This window comes from Heterocephalus glaber, unplaced genomic scaffold (assembly GCF_053883595.1).
Source record: "Heterocephalus glaber isolate CG9 unplaced genomic scaffold, H.glaber_assembly_v1.0 deba00001452, whole genome shotgun sequence".
Taxonomy (NCBI): domain Eukaryota; kingdom Metazoa; phylum Chordata; class Mammalia; order Rodentia; family Bathyergidae; genus Heterocephalus; species Heterocephalus glaber.
In genome coordinates, this window is record NW_028258302.1 from 18,830,845 (window position 1) to 18,845,224 (window position 14,380).

At 52.1% G+C, this 14,380-nt stretch overlaps 1 protein-coding gene across 6 annotated transcripts in view; it reads right to left on the reverse strand.

The window, feature by feature from the left end:
* The window catches only part of Ephb2 (EPH receptor B2), a 178,105-nt gene that overhangs the window by 144,934 nt on the left and 18,791 nt on the right, over positions 1–14,380 (reverse strand). For 2 of the 6 annotated variants that reach the window (XM_087215604.1, XM_087215601.1), the window contains exon 1: positions 1,169–12,734. The exons of 1 other annotated variant lie outside the window; for it this stretch is intronic. In XM_087215604.1, coding sequence (XP_087071730.1) covers positions 1,169–1,349 — 181 coding nt within the window. In that variant the 5' untranslated portion in view covers positions 1,350–12,734. Of the gene's footprint in view, positions 1–1,168; positions 12,736–14,380 lie in introns of those variants that run through there. 3 more of the 6 variants (XM_087215605.1, XM_087215603.1, XM_087215606.1) reach the window with 2 other exon arrangements.

Consider the following 14,380-nt stretch of genomic DNA (forward strand, 5'->3'; position numbering starts at 1 on the left):
CCAGGACAGAGATCCTGCCTGCAGATGTAAGGAGACCTGGGAGGAAGTTGGCTCCAATGTGGCCAAAGTGCTGACTGGGCCTGCCTGTGCCACAGCGGCTGAGATAACAGGGATCCTGTTGCAGCGTGACACTCCTGGGCAGGTGAGCACACCTCCTCCTGCCTTCTGCCAGATACCCATCAGTCCTAGTGCAGGAATCAGACGCTCATGGGTGGCAGGGACAGCTGCCATCGGGCCTGGCAGCTTACAGGCTCACTCAGTGTGTGACCTTTGTCAGGTCCCAGCCCCTCTCTGGGCTTCAGCTGACAAATGAAGGGCCTAGACTGACCAGCGTTCTTCAAACCTCTGTGGCGTCTGAACTATTGTTAGGACTTTAGCCATTTCCATGCCACCCCTTGAATTACACTTTACTTTTAAATTGACTCACCTATTTTTATAGAAATAAATTCATTCATAGAGGAAAAATCAGGTTACTGCCATAATTAGAAGAACTCCAGCACCAGTCCTACAAGTGAAGGCAGTCTGGGGAGGTGGTTAAGAGCACAGGTTCTATAGCCAGCTGCCTGGGTTTATAATCTTTGCTCTGGCACCATATGACCTGAGCAAGGTACCTAACCTCTCCATACCTCAGCTTACTCACCTGTAAGACGCATAAGGGTGCTTATCAGCTAAAATTGCAATGAGGATGCAGTGAGGCAATATTTGTCAAGCACTTTGAAAATGCTGCCTATGTATTTTGTCAAATAAAACCACACAAACTAAACTATGTACAATGAAAATGAGACGATGCTGTAGTAGGGTCTGAGCCTGAGATCTGCTTTTCCCCATTGAAAAGGGAGATTGGGGCTGTCAGAGAGGTGTCGGAGATGTGTTGGCAGAAAACAGGCTTTCTCCTTGAGTAATCAGCAGGCGTGGAGGGAACTCTGGGCCGTGTGATTCAGCCTTATTTAATGCCAGTTCCGTGTTCCCCTTGCGCCTGCTCTGCCCGACACCCTGGTAAACACAGGCTGGGAGCACGTCTCAAGTCTGGTTCTAGTGACCCAGAACCCCAAGGGGGAAGAAGCAAGGCTCTGATCCCACTGAAGGGTCTGAGCCTGGCTCCCACCCCACCCACCTCCTTCCCATAGCTCGCTTGCTGAGAGCCCCTCCTGCTGAAGCCCCCACTCACCCTGGGGTTTCTTGGTCAGCACACCATAAACTCCTTCACTCTGTGTCTTTCCATGGAGAGCAGCATGTGGGAGGTGTGCAGAGCAAGTACTCTGGACCTTAAATTCCATTCTCACACCTGTGAGCTGCGTGACCTTGGGCAAGTCACGTCCTGCTCTGCTCCATTTCCTCATCAACTTCATAAAAATACAACTACCTGCCTTGGCGGGCAGTGGAGGGGCAGCCAGTGAGGTAGAACAGGCTCAGGGCTTTGTGCAGCTCTGGGCACACAGTCGGCACTCACTAGATGATGGTTGTTATCGTGGCTTTTATAAGTAAATTCAAATTTGAGGGGACAGTCCTTTGTCACACCAGTCTTTAGTGCAGTAATAGCAGCATCTGTGCGCCTTCTGTATGTGTTCTTCTAGGTGTCCAGGAGGCCTGGCTCCCCCTGCTCAGCTCAGCCCCCTCATCCCTCAGGGCAGGGTGTAGGACCCAAAGGAAGCCACCCCAATAAGCAAGCTAACAAAGTAGGGGCTAGGGTCTCAGGCAGGCTGTGGATGGGGAGGAAGTGGGTCCTTCCGCTCTCCATCCTAAGCCCATAGCTTCGGCTTTCTTCCCTTCTCTCTGAGACAGAGGCCAGAGGAACAACTTTTCTCAGTGGGCGCTGATGTCATGCAGGACCTGAGACATCAGAGGACCAAGCAATACCTCTGTCATTGCCTGGAATTGAGCACCTCAGTTTCTGCAGGATGTTCATGATGTGCCCAGCCCCGGCCCAGGCCAGGGGTAGGGATGGGGAGAGTGGATTCTAGAAGAAACCCACATCCCAGTCCCTCTGTTTCTCTTTTATCCAGGGGACGAACAAGTGCTGTGTCCTGTGAAGGACACAGGAATGAATGACACAGGTCCTGATGTCAAAGCTCACAGACAAGAGGTATCGGGACATGTAAAGCCTACCTTGTTTAAAAAAAAAAAAGTATATATTCTACTAATTTCAGGAAATTTGAATCAAATTTATATAAAAAGAGTACCCAGGGAGTTCTTCAGGTAAAGAAAAGAGAATTCTTCCATGAACCTGATCAGGAAGCAATGTTTGCTGAGAGCGTCCCAGCAGTCAAGGTGAAAAGGGCTGGGAGGTGCAGAGGAAGGACAGTCAGAGCCACAACAGTCAAATTTTACTGAGTCCATAATCCGCACCAGGCATGAGGAGCTTTACGTTATGTTGAGTAACCTGCTAAAAGAGATAAAATTATTTGCCCCATTTTGCCGATGGGAAGACCAAGGCAAGAAAAGATTAAGTAATTTGCTCAAGGGACAAGCCAGGATTTGAAGTAGGAAGTCTGGCTTTCAAGTCACCCTGGTTCCTAACCACTATACAATGTTGCTCTACTCTTCACCTGCGGTTTTCCTCTGGGTTTGCACAACCCCGCCAGGTGGGTGTTATTGTCTCCATTGGCCAAACAGAGTCGCTGAGCCTAGAGATGAAGTGACTTGCCCAGATTTACACAGCGCATCAGTGGCAGCATGGGGCCGCCCAGCCCATTGTCCTTCTGCAGACTGGCTCAGCTCACGGCAGGCATGACAGTTTCCCGAGCTCATGCCACCAGTAGCAGGAAGCAAACAAGTTCAGTCCAGGGGACAAGACAGGGCACAACTGAGCCCCCAGTGGCACAGGAATCCCGGTGGCTGCTCTCCCGGGGGGCCGCCCCTGCTGGCAGAGGTCCTGGATGACTGGAGTCTGGCCATGCCAGGCTCAGGCCACATATCACGCCAAGGTGTTTGCTCTGCTCCCCCACTTGGGTGAGTCACTGCTCTGTCCTCCACCTCTTGTCCCTGGCAGTACGCAACCAGGGCTTGGAGGGTCTCTCTCAGTTTGAGAGAGGGATCTCTCTCAGTTTGCCCTAGAGGATGACAAGAAGTCCCTGGCACTGCCTGGTCAGGCTAGAATCTCCAGACTCAAAGCTGACCTTGAGCAAACCACTTTCCCACCTGAATAATGTCAAGGACTAAATAATGTAATTCAGTAAAAGCACTCAGCATAGTGCTTTGGCACATAGAAAGTGCTTAATACATTTCAGCCATGATTAATTCCATTAACCTGGCCTGGACCTGTCTGTGGTCCACGGCTGCTCTGACCATGACAGGCAGTCACGGCCTTCCTGGCTGAGCCCCTCCGTCCAGGGACAGAACAGGACAGCAGGCATTCCTGCCAACCCCGTCTGCCTCAGTTTCTAGTATGAAGCAGCTGATGCAGAAACCTGGGTTTCAATCCTAGCTCTGCCTCTAACCTGCTGTGTGATCTGAGGCTGGCCAATTCACCTCTCTGGGCTTCATTTTCCCCTTCTGTAAAACAAGAGGCTTGAAGTAAGAGGTTCTGCCCATATGCTACTTCATTATTTATTTCCTGACTTTGAGGCACACCCCAAGGCAGGCGGGGCAGGTCTTAACTCCTTTATAGAAATGAGGAGAGCAGGTCTGGGAAGCTGAGGGCTTTACATCCCAGGCTGCTGTAGATCTGCAGGACGCAGTGCAGAGCCTGTAGATCTGGGCTCAAACTCAGCAGGACTGAGCCCTGGCTCCTCCCTCTTGGGAAGGAAGGTCAGGGCGAAAACTCCTGATCCAAATTCCCATCTGGAAGGGTGGGGGTGAGCCCCCACTCTCAGGAGGTCTGCGTGTCAAAGTGTGTCGGGGGCCTCACACAGTGCCCGTCCACACTGGGTGGTCACGGATCTTTGCTACCCTTTGTCAAAGGCCAATTTACCATCTCCTTTCTCCCCTACAGAAGACTCTGGCCTGGCTTCCTGCAGCTCCAAGGATGAGGACAGGGAGGGAGGGCCCAGGCTGGAGCCAAGAGCTGCCGCCTACACAGGCACTATCTCTATGCCAGCCCTCTCCCGTCCTTCCTATCTCCAGACATGTAACATGTGCACTCTGCTGGGCCTTTGCCTTGGCTGTTCCCCCTCCTTGGTGCACCCTCCCTTCCCCTCTAGCCAGGCTAACTCCACTCATCTCTCCATGTTGCCTCCTCCAGGAAGTCCTCCCTGCCTCCTGACAAAGCCCAGGCCTCTCTTACAACCTCTAGAGTAGCTGTCAAAGATGCAGTTGTCCCATTCTAGGAGGTTCTCTGATGATTGTTCTGTTACCAGGCTCCGGGGTCCACGAAGCCCAGTGTCCATGCTGTCCCCTGGCCCTTGCTCAGCAAGGGCCTGGAGCAGGCGCTCAGTGGTTGCTGGATTTTGATCATAGCAGGACTGCTACTCTGCAGTTGGAGGCCTTTCTCACCTGGCCTTGGTGGTACATGGAGATCAAACAGCCCAATTGCACCATGTCCCCATTTCACAGGCTTATGGTCAAGTATGAACAGGCCGAGGAAACGGGCTTTGAGAGTTTAGCTGGGGACGGTCAGAGAAAGCAGATGAGTGCCGGTGGGCTCACCAGTCACCTCTGGGCCGACGCCAGGCCCCTCCTGGGCTCACGGCTGCTGACCGTCCTAGGCCCAGCTGGGTTCCCTGGCAAGCCCCTCACACAGGCCATCATAATCTCATCACAGTAGCTCAACCCCTATGACATGTGGATTGCTCAGCCCCCTTAGAGATGAAGGAAACTGAGGCTCAGAGGTGAAGTCATGTTCCCAGAGTCATACTATTAGCAAATGGGAGGGATGTGGTTTGCAGTCATTTTTTAATTGAACTATAACTTACATACAGTAAAATGCATAGATCTTAATACAGCTCAATGCATTTCTCAAAGGTATATATACTACTGTAAGGACCATCCAGAAAGTTCTTCCTGCCCCTTCCTCATTGATCCATATCCCTCCCTCTTCATGTGCAATCTCTCTCCCAACTAATCACCATTGATTAGTTTTGCCTGTTTTTGAAGTCTCTATAAAGGAAACCCCACAGTACAAAATCTCTGGTGGCTGGCTTCTTTTCTTGGCATAATGACCTTCAGCTTTGCCCGTGATGCTGCGTGTTAGCAGCAGTGTGCTCTTTATTATTGCTGTGTGGTGTTCTGCCATGCAAACACAACACAATTTATCTCCCCTTTCTTTGTTGATGGACATTTGGGCTGTTTGTTGTTGCAGGCAATTATGAGCAAAGCTGCTGGGAACGTTCCAGCCTTGTCCCCGTCTTTGGTGACCACGTGTACTCATTCTACTCGCTCCATCCTACACAGGGTGTGGACTTACGGGGCCATGGAGCAGGCATATGTTTAGCTTCATGAGAAACAGCAGAAACGATTTTCCAAAGGGATTATATGACTGATTTTATTCACATACTTGTCCCAGTCTATTTTTTAGGGGTGATTTGATTATTTTAGATAAAGGTGATTCATTGTATTAATAATAAAAGGTGGCCTGATACATTTTAATACTACTGAATGATTTCCATTAGAAACAGATTCACAAATCAATTACAAACCCTTTGTCGGAATTCCTCTGTTATAATGTGGGGGTTCAGATAAACTCAGCTCTATGACCTGTTGCCCTGGATACCAGGTCAGGCTTCCTTCTCAGAGCCTGGGGACCCCATCCTGACACAGATGACATCACTACTTGTGGAGATAGTGGAGGAGGCCTCTTATGTGCCAAGAACTGTCCTTAGAGCTTTAAGGGCACCACCTTCCTTAAGCCTCCCAGGTGCATTGTGAAGCAGTCAGTGGTGACCTGATTTTACAGAGGGGAAACTGAGGCTCGGGGGGTGAAGTGCTTCAGGCTGGGTCTCCCAGAGAATAAGCTGACACTGGCAAGTGGCCTCTCAGGATGTAAGGGAGGGTGTCAGTGGGCCCTGAGTTGATGTGACCACTTAGAGAAAATGCATTCCTAAGTGTCCCACGCCTTAGCAGAGTCAGCACTTAATAAAAGCTTCTTGGTAACTGAGTGACTAAATGAATGTTGCTAACTCATGGACGTCACAGTAGAAATGAAACAAGGAACCCTGGGCAAATGTGGGGGCTGAATTTCTCTGCCCAGGAAGACAATATCAAGGCACTTGGACTATTCATCAATAAACCCTGCTCTGATCTGGGTGAGGCCAAGGAGCTGGGGCATTGGACAGAGCTCCAGTTCCCCTTTTTGTTCCCCATTTTCCACTAAAAATCTTGCCATTATTTTTGACTGGTGCTAGGCCCACCCTGAATGCAGAAAGTGCTGTCTCCACTCTAGCTCTTGCTGGGCATCCTCCTACATTAGCCAAGGCAGCCCTGATGCAAGTGACCAAGACTTGACCACACTGGAGGCCCAGAGCTTCAAAGAATCAGTAGAGCCCCTGGGCTTATAAATGCCAGGAGGGGGACATGGACAGACCCTAGGAACAGGGGCTGGGGCCTGGATCTGGATTGGACCCTGCCACCCACTCATCCTGGGGACCTTGGGGATGTTCTTCTGAGCCTTGGTTTCTCTACCTGTACTTGGGGTGCTGACTATGTACTTGTGAGGCACACACCTGGTTCAAGTTCCAACCCCCCACTTTCTGGGTGGGCAGGTGCCTGAGCCACACTGAGCCTCAGCTTTCTTGTCTCTAAAGCACGTGGCCCAGCACATGGCCAGCTCAGCAAGCTCTTGCAGGAGAACTATTCTCATAGTACTTGTTTTTGTTCTTGCACAGAGCAGACTGAGTTTGCTTGTGGGAGAAAACCAGGCTGTTGAAGCAAATGCCTCCTGCCTTCCCAGGCCCTTTCAGTCGTATTCCAAATCTCCCAACAGGAGGACAGATGGGCCACCTGTCCATCCCTTCATCCAGCAAGTGGTCAAGTGCCTACTATGTGCCAGGAAGTACTCCAAGTGTCAGGCAGTGAGCCCGACCAGGCACCTCATGGGGACCCCTTATCTCCTGTGGAGAGACAGGAGGGCTGGAGATTTAGATAAGAGGGAGACTGGGGGGCCAGGGCTGGGGGAGGGGAGACAGGAGGCTCCAGGATGGCGGCCTGAAGGAGTTTGACTTAGAAGGAGGATAATAAAGTGGAGGGACAGAATCTCAAGTGTCAGGTTAGGGGTACAGGTCCCAGCAGCCCCACGGTGGAGGAAGGCAAGGTTCTCAGATGGAATCCGAGGATGGGGGCCTCTGAACCTAGGGCTGGCCCTGCTGTCCACCGTTAGCTGCATGAAGAGATCTGTACAGTGCCTTCCCTGTCTGCAGAGTAAGGCCACTGTTGCTGGGCTGGAGGAGCCAGTGAGGGCTGGGACCTGTCCCCTCCACGGCCTCAAGGGAGGCCAGGGGTCTTGGCCCAGAAGGGAGTGGGGTGCATGAGCTGGGGCCCAATCCCAACCTCTAACAAGAGAAGGCAGGGCCACTCAGGGACCAGCCCCCAGGACTCATTTCACAGAAGCCATGTTGAGAATGGGACACATTCTGCCCTGTAACCAGGAAGAGGTCTTGCTCCACTCCTCACTCTGCTGATGAAGAAAAAGAGGCTCAGAGAGCTGAAGACAAGCATCCAAGGCCACCCACATCACCAGCACCAATGCTGTAGACTGGGTCTTCTAGGGCTGCCAGAGGGCGGGCCCTGGAGGAGCAGAATGTGGGAAGAGAGTGTCAGGCAGGGGAACATCGCAGCCGGGGCAGGAAGGGAAAGGGTGAAGGAGTTCAAGTAATGGACAGACATTTGGGGTTCTGGGAACAAGGCCATGGGTCTCAATGGGGCACTGTGCCCTAGGAGGTGCTGAGAAATGTACAGAAGTGGTTTTAGCTCTGATAGTCACAAGAAAGGCTCAAGAGCTTTTCCCTGGTGCCACAAGTCTGGCCTTTCAGGCCTTGTGAGGGCACTGTGACCATGGGGGTGCAAGTAGCATTCCATGGGCTGGAGCCTGGGCTGATCAACACCCTGCAAAGGGGTGACAGCCCCACAGAAGGAAGAACTGCTTGGCCCAAATGTGACTAACAACCTTATTAAAACAGTATAGGTGATTAGACCATCACACCCACTCCCCAAAGAACAACAGACTCCTTTGCTGACCACTGGGGCCAAAGGGCCTGGCTGCATTGGTACCATTAAAAAAGATGTCAGGGTCACTGGGGACCTCTAGCTGAGTAGCGGGAAATAACTAAAGGCTTGGGCAAATCATTTGGGCCTGAAGCTTCAAAAACAGAGTTTGTTTAGATAATCCCTCACCAGGCCTCCCTGCCTCAGCGCCTGGTTTCTTTAAGGATTTATTTTGTGAAAATGTCTCTCTCAACAAGTAAGTTATCCTATCCTGAGCTGACGGGGGAATTCTTCTGTGTTCAAAACCACAAGCCCTGGGCAGCCCTCCTGCAGCCCAGCACAACTTTCTGCGGCGTCAGGTTATGAATCACTCAACAAATCGGAGATGAGTCTGGGCTGGCCAGGCTCGAGGGAGGGGAGCTTCTCCTGCTGGGTGGGGCAGGCGGTGACTCCCTGCATCCCCTGCCTGGGACAGCAGAAATGCCCAGGACCTTCATACAAACAGTTCCTCGAGGTCTTGGAAGGGCCTGCAAGCTGGGTCCTGTCAACTGGATTCAGAAATGTGCTCAGGGAGGGGACAATGGGGACCAACGCCAAGGGTGGCAGAGGGAAGAGCAGAAGCTGAAGCCCCGGGGCGTGCCTCACAATGCCAGTGGGGCCCTGAGAGCACACCTGCTCCCTGCTGAGCCTACAGCAGTGCCTTCTGAAGCCTGCAAAACCCCAGGTCTGACCTTTGGAGGACTGGGGGCCACCTGGATCTGGGGACCTCCATGATGGATGAAGAATGCCTCTCCTCTGTGTCGATGCCAACCTCAAGGCTTGCTTTCAGCCTTACTTCCCCAGAATTCTTTGCAGCAGAGCACTGGCACACAGTAGATCCCCGGTAAACTACTGCTGAATGCAAGGAAAGAACAAAGAACTAAAATGGCTATGGCACTGCTGCCCTCCCTAAACAGCCACTGTGTGAGTGACTTGAGGAATGCACAGTGGGCAGATGCAGTGTGGTCCCAGGACAGGGATGGGCAAGAAACTCAAGTAGCTTTGAATCCTGGCTCTGTCACTTCCTAGTTGGAGGACTTCCGGAAAATCATTTTGCTCCCGTGAAACTTGGTCTTCTCATTTGCAGTATGGGGTATGGTAGCACCCACCATGAATGGTTGTCAGGAGGCTCCTGTGAGACCAGGTGTGAGGGCACAACACCTTGCACTGTGCACTGAGATGGAAACTGTCCCTCTCACTCTCATGACTGACAGTGCTGGAGGGTTTGGGGACTGAGAACACATGGGGTCTCTTGACTTTGCAGAGGCTAATGGCATAGAGATGGGCAGAGCCAGTCATAAATTTAAGAACAAGAAAAGGACAAAAGAAAAAGTAAAAGGAGAGCTAAGACCAGGCTCCAGCCTCCTTCTAGGCTCTTCCTGGTTTTAGGTGCATCAGAACAGCCTGTGCATTATGGTAATTTCCTCCTACTTCCAAGGTCTTGTGGGGGTGTCATGGTGAGTTGTAAAAGCCTCTAGGATAGAGGAGGAAGTTATTTTTATGGGTAGACAGTGTATTCATTCATCCCTTCATTCATAAAACATCAGCTGGAAAGCCTAGGGTAAGAGACAGGTACTAGGCCTTCAGATGAAGATAAAGTTTTTACGTTCTTTCCAGAGTAGTGGAGGAAGCCAATGTGGATGAAATTAGCCACAGCTTGATGTTACAAGGCCATCTCTGTAAGAGAGATAAGTAGAGCCAAGGGTAGGTACAGAGGAAGATGTACAAGGAATAGATATTTGAGCTGTGCCTTGAAGGATGAGTAGGAGTTTCCTAGGCAGAAGTGAGAGGAAAAGAACACTCATTCTAGGAAGTTGCTTGGGCCTGAGTGAAGATCTAGGCACAGGGAATTTATGACATGAAATCCAGAGCCTGTGGATGAGAATGACAAGGACAGCAGAGAAGCCATCAGGGGCCAGGTCGGCAAGTAGCTGGAGTTTAACCTTGCTTTTTTAGACAAGGAGCCCAATGAGCAGGGAAGAAATGTGGTTTGAGCTGCAGTTTTGATGACTATGTGGCAACGCTCTGTGGGGCCCAGCAGTCACTGAGATGGTCCAGGAGGGAAGGGTGAGGCCTTGAGGTCAGGTGTAGGATGTAGGGATGGAGTGAGGGGTGCAGGGAGTTGTAGGAATGGCAGGGGGGTGGAAGGGCAAGTCTGGCTTGAGAATCTCAAGGCAGACAGACTAGAAATTGAGGCACTGGATGAGTGGCCCAGTATTTTTTGTCAGACCAATGGCTGGAGTCAGACATCTGGAAGCCTCTGGGGGGAGCCCCGAGTTCTCCATGCACAGAGCCACTGCCAAGGTGGCAGCTGAGACTTCCAAGCCCATCAGCTGCCCCCAGCCTCCCTCCTCCCCCAGCTCGGATGGGAGACCTGGGGGAGGGGGAGGGGGCCGAGCCCGTCGTCATCTCTATGGCTGGAAGCTCCATTATCCTCTGAGGCCGTGTGACCCCCTGCCGCCACCCCACAGTCCTGAGAAGAAAGGCTCCTCTCTGACAAGAAAGCCCCGTTCCAGGCTGGGCCCGGGGTCCGGACAGCGCCTTTATGCACAGTGACCCTGCTACAGTGTCAGCCCCACAGCGAGCTGAGCTGCGGAGCCACCCCCTTCCTGAAAGGCCAGAGCTGAGCCGGGAAGGGGCCACCTCCTGGGGTCCCTGGGAACCAGACTGAAGCTCCCCAACTCCTTCTCACCCCCTCAGGAACCCCCTGGGCTGATGAGACCAGGGCGGCCTGTGACTGGGAGAGTCACACAGAGCCCCTGCTGATACACTGGATTTGGGCAGCAGAAGACTCTTTGTCTGGCTCCCAGAATTATCTGGGAGGGAAGTGAAAGGGGAGAGGGTTTTGTGCCTCCAGGGTCAGCCCTGGTCTCACTCCCCACAAACCAAGCAAGAGCGGTTTCCTTGTCCTCCAATTCCCCCAGACCGGCCTGCTCACCTCCCTCCAGGTACAGTCTTGCCTAACCCTGCTTAGCCGTCTGTGTTCCCTTCCACACACTGCCCCCCATGCCGGGAACCAAGACAGTCAACTACCATGATCTCTGGGTTTTGTTTTCCTATGTGTTTGGTGCTGGGGATGGAACTCTGAGCCTTGCACATACAAAGCACAGACTCTACCACTGAGCCACACCCCTAATCCAACTGTTATTATCTTTATTTATCAGCACTTCCTTCGTGCCAAGCATGGTGCCTTGTGCCTCTCTGTCACTCTCATTTCACTGACAGGGAACTGAAGCTCAGGAGGGAAAGCAGCCTATTGGAGGTCAGAGTGCTTGAAAGTGATTGAGCCAGGATTTGAACCCAGGCCCGTGAGAGCCCACACACTTACACTTACACAAGATCCCAAGGCTGCTCTGCTAATAAGAGGAGAAGAGGCAGCGGCTCTGCCTGAAGTCCAGGCACCTCACCAGCCCCCAGACCTCTCCCTCAGTCCCACCCTGTGGGAGACTTGTTTGCATAGAGCCTTAAGTGCCAGGCAAAGTCAGCAGACTGGCCTGGGGTGAGAAGGAAGGTTCCAGGGGAGACAAACTCTCATAATTTAAGCCACATGAGTCCAGCTTAAATTACAGATTTTCCATCATGCAGAGCTGAGTGAGTGGCTCAAATCATCCCACTAGGAACAGGGTGAGGAGGCACCGTACTGGGAGTGCCCAGGGAGCTAGAAACCCTGCCCTCATCCCCTGTAGCTCTCCAGGCTCTGGGGCCTGGGGTGAGCCTGCTCCTCTTTTCTGAATGTGGACACTAACTGTAGGAGCTGGATTCCTCCAGAGGCCCGGGTTCTGGACAAAAGCCTCAGAAGGCTGCTCTGGCACTGCGCCCTCCTAGGCCACCGGGCACAGCTCTGGAGTTAGGCAAGGCTGCTTCAATTCCCCGCTGCTCAGCCTTAGTGAATGCTACCCTCTCTGGGCCTTGGTCTCCCTACCTTGCAGAGGCTTCAAGAAGTAGTGTTTGAAAACCATCAAACACCCTGCCTGGCACAAAGCAGATGCTCAGCAAAACTATGTGGCCAGCAGCACAAAGCAATATGACAGGGGCTTTTAAAATCTGTGTCCCCTGAAGTCCTCTCTAAAAATAAGTTTGTGTGTGTGTCCAATTTTGGCAGCAGAATCAACAGCAAAAGAATATCCCACTCTCTTGGGGTGGATACATTTCTGGGCCTTGGTTTCTCCACCTGGAGACTGGGACAGGCTCCCTGCCTGTCTCCTAAGGATGTTGTGAGCCTCAGCAGAGACCATGGAGGCGACAGGGTGCTGTGAACTGTCCAGACTGGGAAGGGAGGGGGGTTTATCTTGCTAATGAGGCAGTAAGGCCAGGCTGGTCTCTGAGTGGGGCTTTTGGGAGCTCCTGATGGCGGAGGCCTCTTGGCTGTGCTTTTAATTTTGGAGGCCAGGAGATCAAGAATCTAGTGTCCTGGGATCGACTCCCAGCTCCATCCCCTGCAAATCACACTAGCCTGGAGTCGTTAAGAGCGTGGGCTTTTGCTGTCAGAAGATAACGGGTTCAAACCCCAGTTCTGCCACTGGTGGGATGTGTGGCCTTGGGTAAGTTATGGAACCTCCCAGAGTCAGTTTTCCTGGCTCTTAAACAGAGACAGTAACCATCCTGGCAGTGGGAGATTCCATGGGTAATGGATTTAGTTCACAATAAGACTGCAATATATATATATATATATATATATATATATATATATATATATATATATATGCTGATTACCATTGTGTGAGCCTACTTTGTAAAGTCTGACCTTTAAAATTCATTGCTTTTTTAAACATGCATACTATTAAAATGTAATATTTTTGGTCATTAGTATCAGCATATGACACTGTACAAATCCTCTGCCCTTTGAGTCTTGGTTTCCCCATCTGAAAGCAAAGGGGCTGACTTGAAAGGCACTGAGGAGGGGGAGACACAGAAAACTCACAGTCCTGGGGTCAAAGGTCAGGACAAGCCTCCCTGAGCCTCAGTTTCTGCATCTGTGTAATGGGTCTCATTTTGCATCACATTCAACCAGAGTTGGTTCAGTCTGGGTGGATAACTTAGTGCCAGGTCCTGGGCTTGGTGCTGCTGGTAAGGAGATGCAGACGAGGCAGTCTTACTGCCAAGTAGTGGGTCACAGTGCTACCCCTCCCAGGATGGCAGGAGGAGCAAGCATGACAGTGAGTGTGAACACACCTTCAAGGACCAGCATACATGCCAGTTGCTACTCAGGGCCCCCAAAAGGCCCCAAGTGCAAATCAGAAAATAAAGGGGGTCACCTAAATATTTACCTGCTGGGCAAATGATCCTTGTAAGCAAAATCACAAGAGGTAGCTTTGCTGTGTGTGTGTGTGTGTGTGTGTGTGTGTGTGTGTGTTCGTGCATGTGTGCACTGGGGGGGGCATGGAATGAAATGAGGTCATATGGAAATGAACTATTTTTATCTCAACAAGTCATTTAAAAATATTCTTAATTATATGAAGATGGGAGAAAGGTTTTCTCAAAAGTTAGAGAGACTGTGCTAGCCGCCCTCTGGCTCCCACACCCTTCCCCAAACCCTCCTGCCTCCGGGCATCACCCACTGCCTTCCCAGCCCCTCACCTTTCCCAGGCCCCCGGGTGGCTCTCGGCACCCACTGCTGCGAGGCAGCCGGCCCACACATCTGGGCAAAAGGGAGCCAGAATTCGCTGAGCCCCACCTTCAGAGCCCTTTCCAAGAGGGCTCTGGTTTCACCTCTGTAGCCCTGGGAGGCAGATCCTCCTCTTACCCTCTCTGCCCAGTCACACGAAGGCCCTCAACTCTGGGGCTCAGGGAGGACGTGCTGCCGGCCTGAGGTCTGCTGACAGTGTGCATGGTCCCATAGCAGAGTCCCTTCCCTGAGGCTCTGCAACTCCTGAGACCAAGGTGGGACAACCCTCGTGCAGCACAAAGCCAGCATCAGGGGAATGCCCCCTGGGTGTGGCTGGAAGACAGGGACACAGATCAGATGAAGGTGTCCCCCATACTGGTCTCTGCCTTCCACACAATGGTCATTTACTGGGCCCCTCTTATCATCACATCCTACAGGTGAGGAAACTGGAGCTCGGAGGGGTGAAGCTGTTTGTCCCCAGCCACACTTGGAAAGAGCTAGCCCTGGACTTGAACCTGCTGGTGTGGCTGCAAAACCCCTCAGGCAACTGTCCTCCAAAGCAGCCCCCAGCCCCAGAGGGCAAAGGGAAATGTGCACGGTTGCCCATGGGTCTTGATGATGCCTTTCCTACTCTCTGCCCTCCTCTCCCTCCAGGATGGTCCA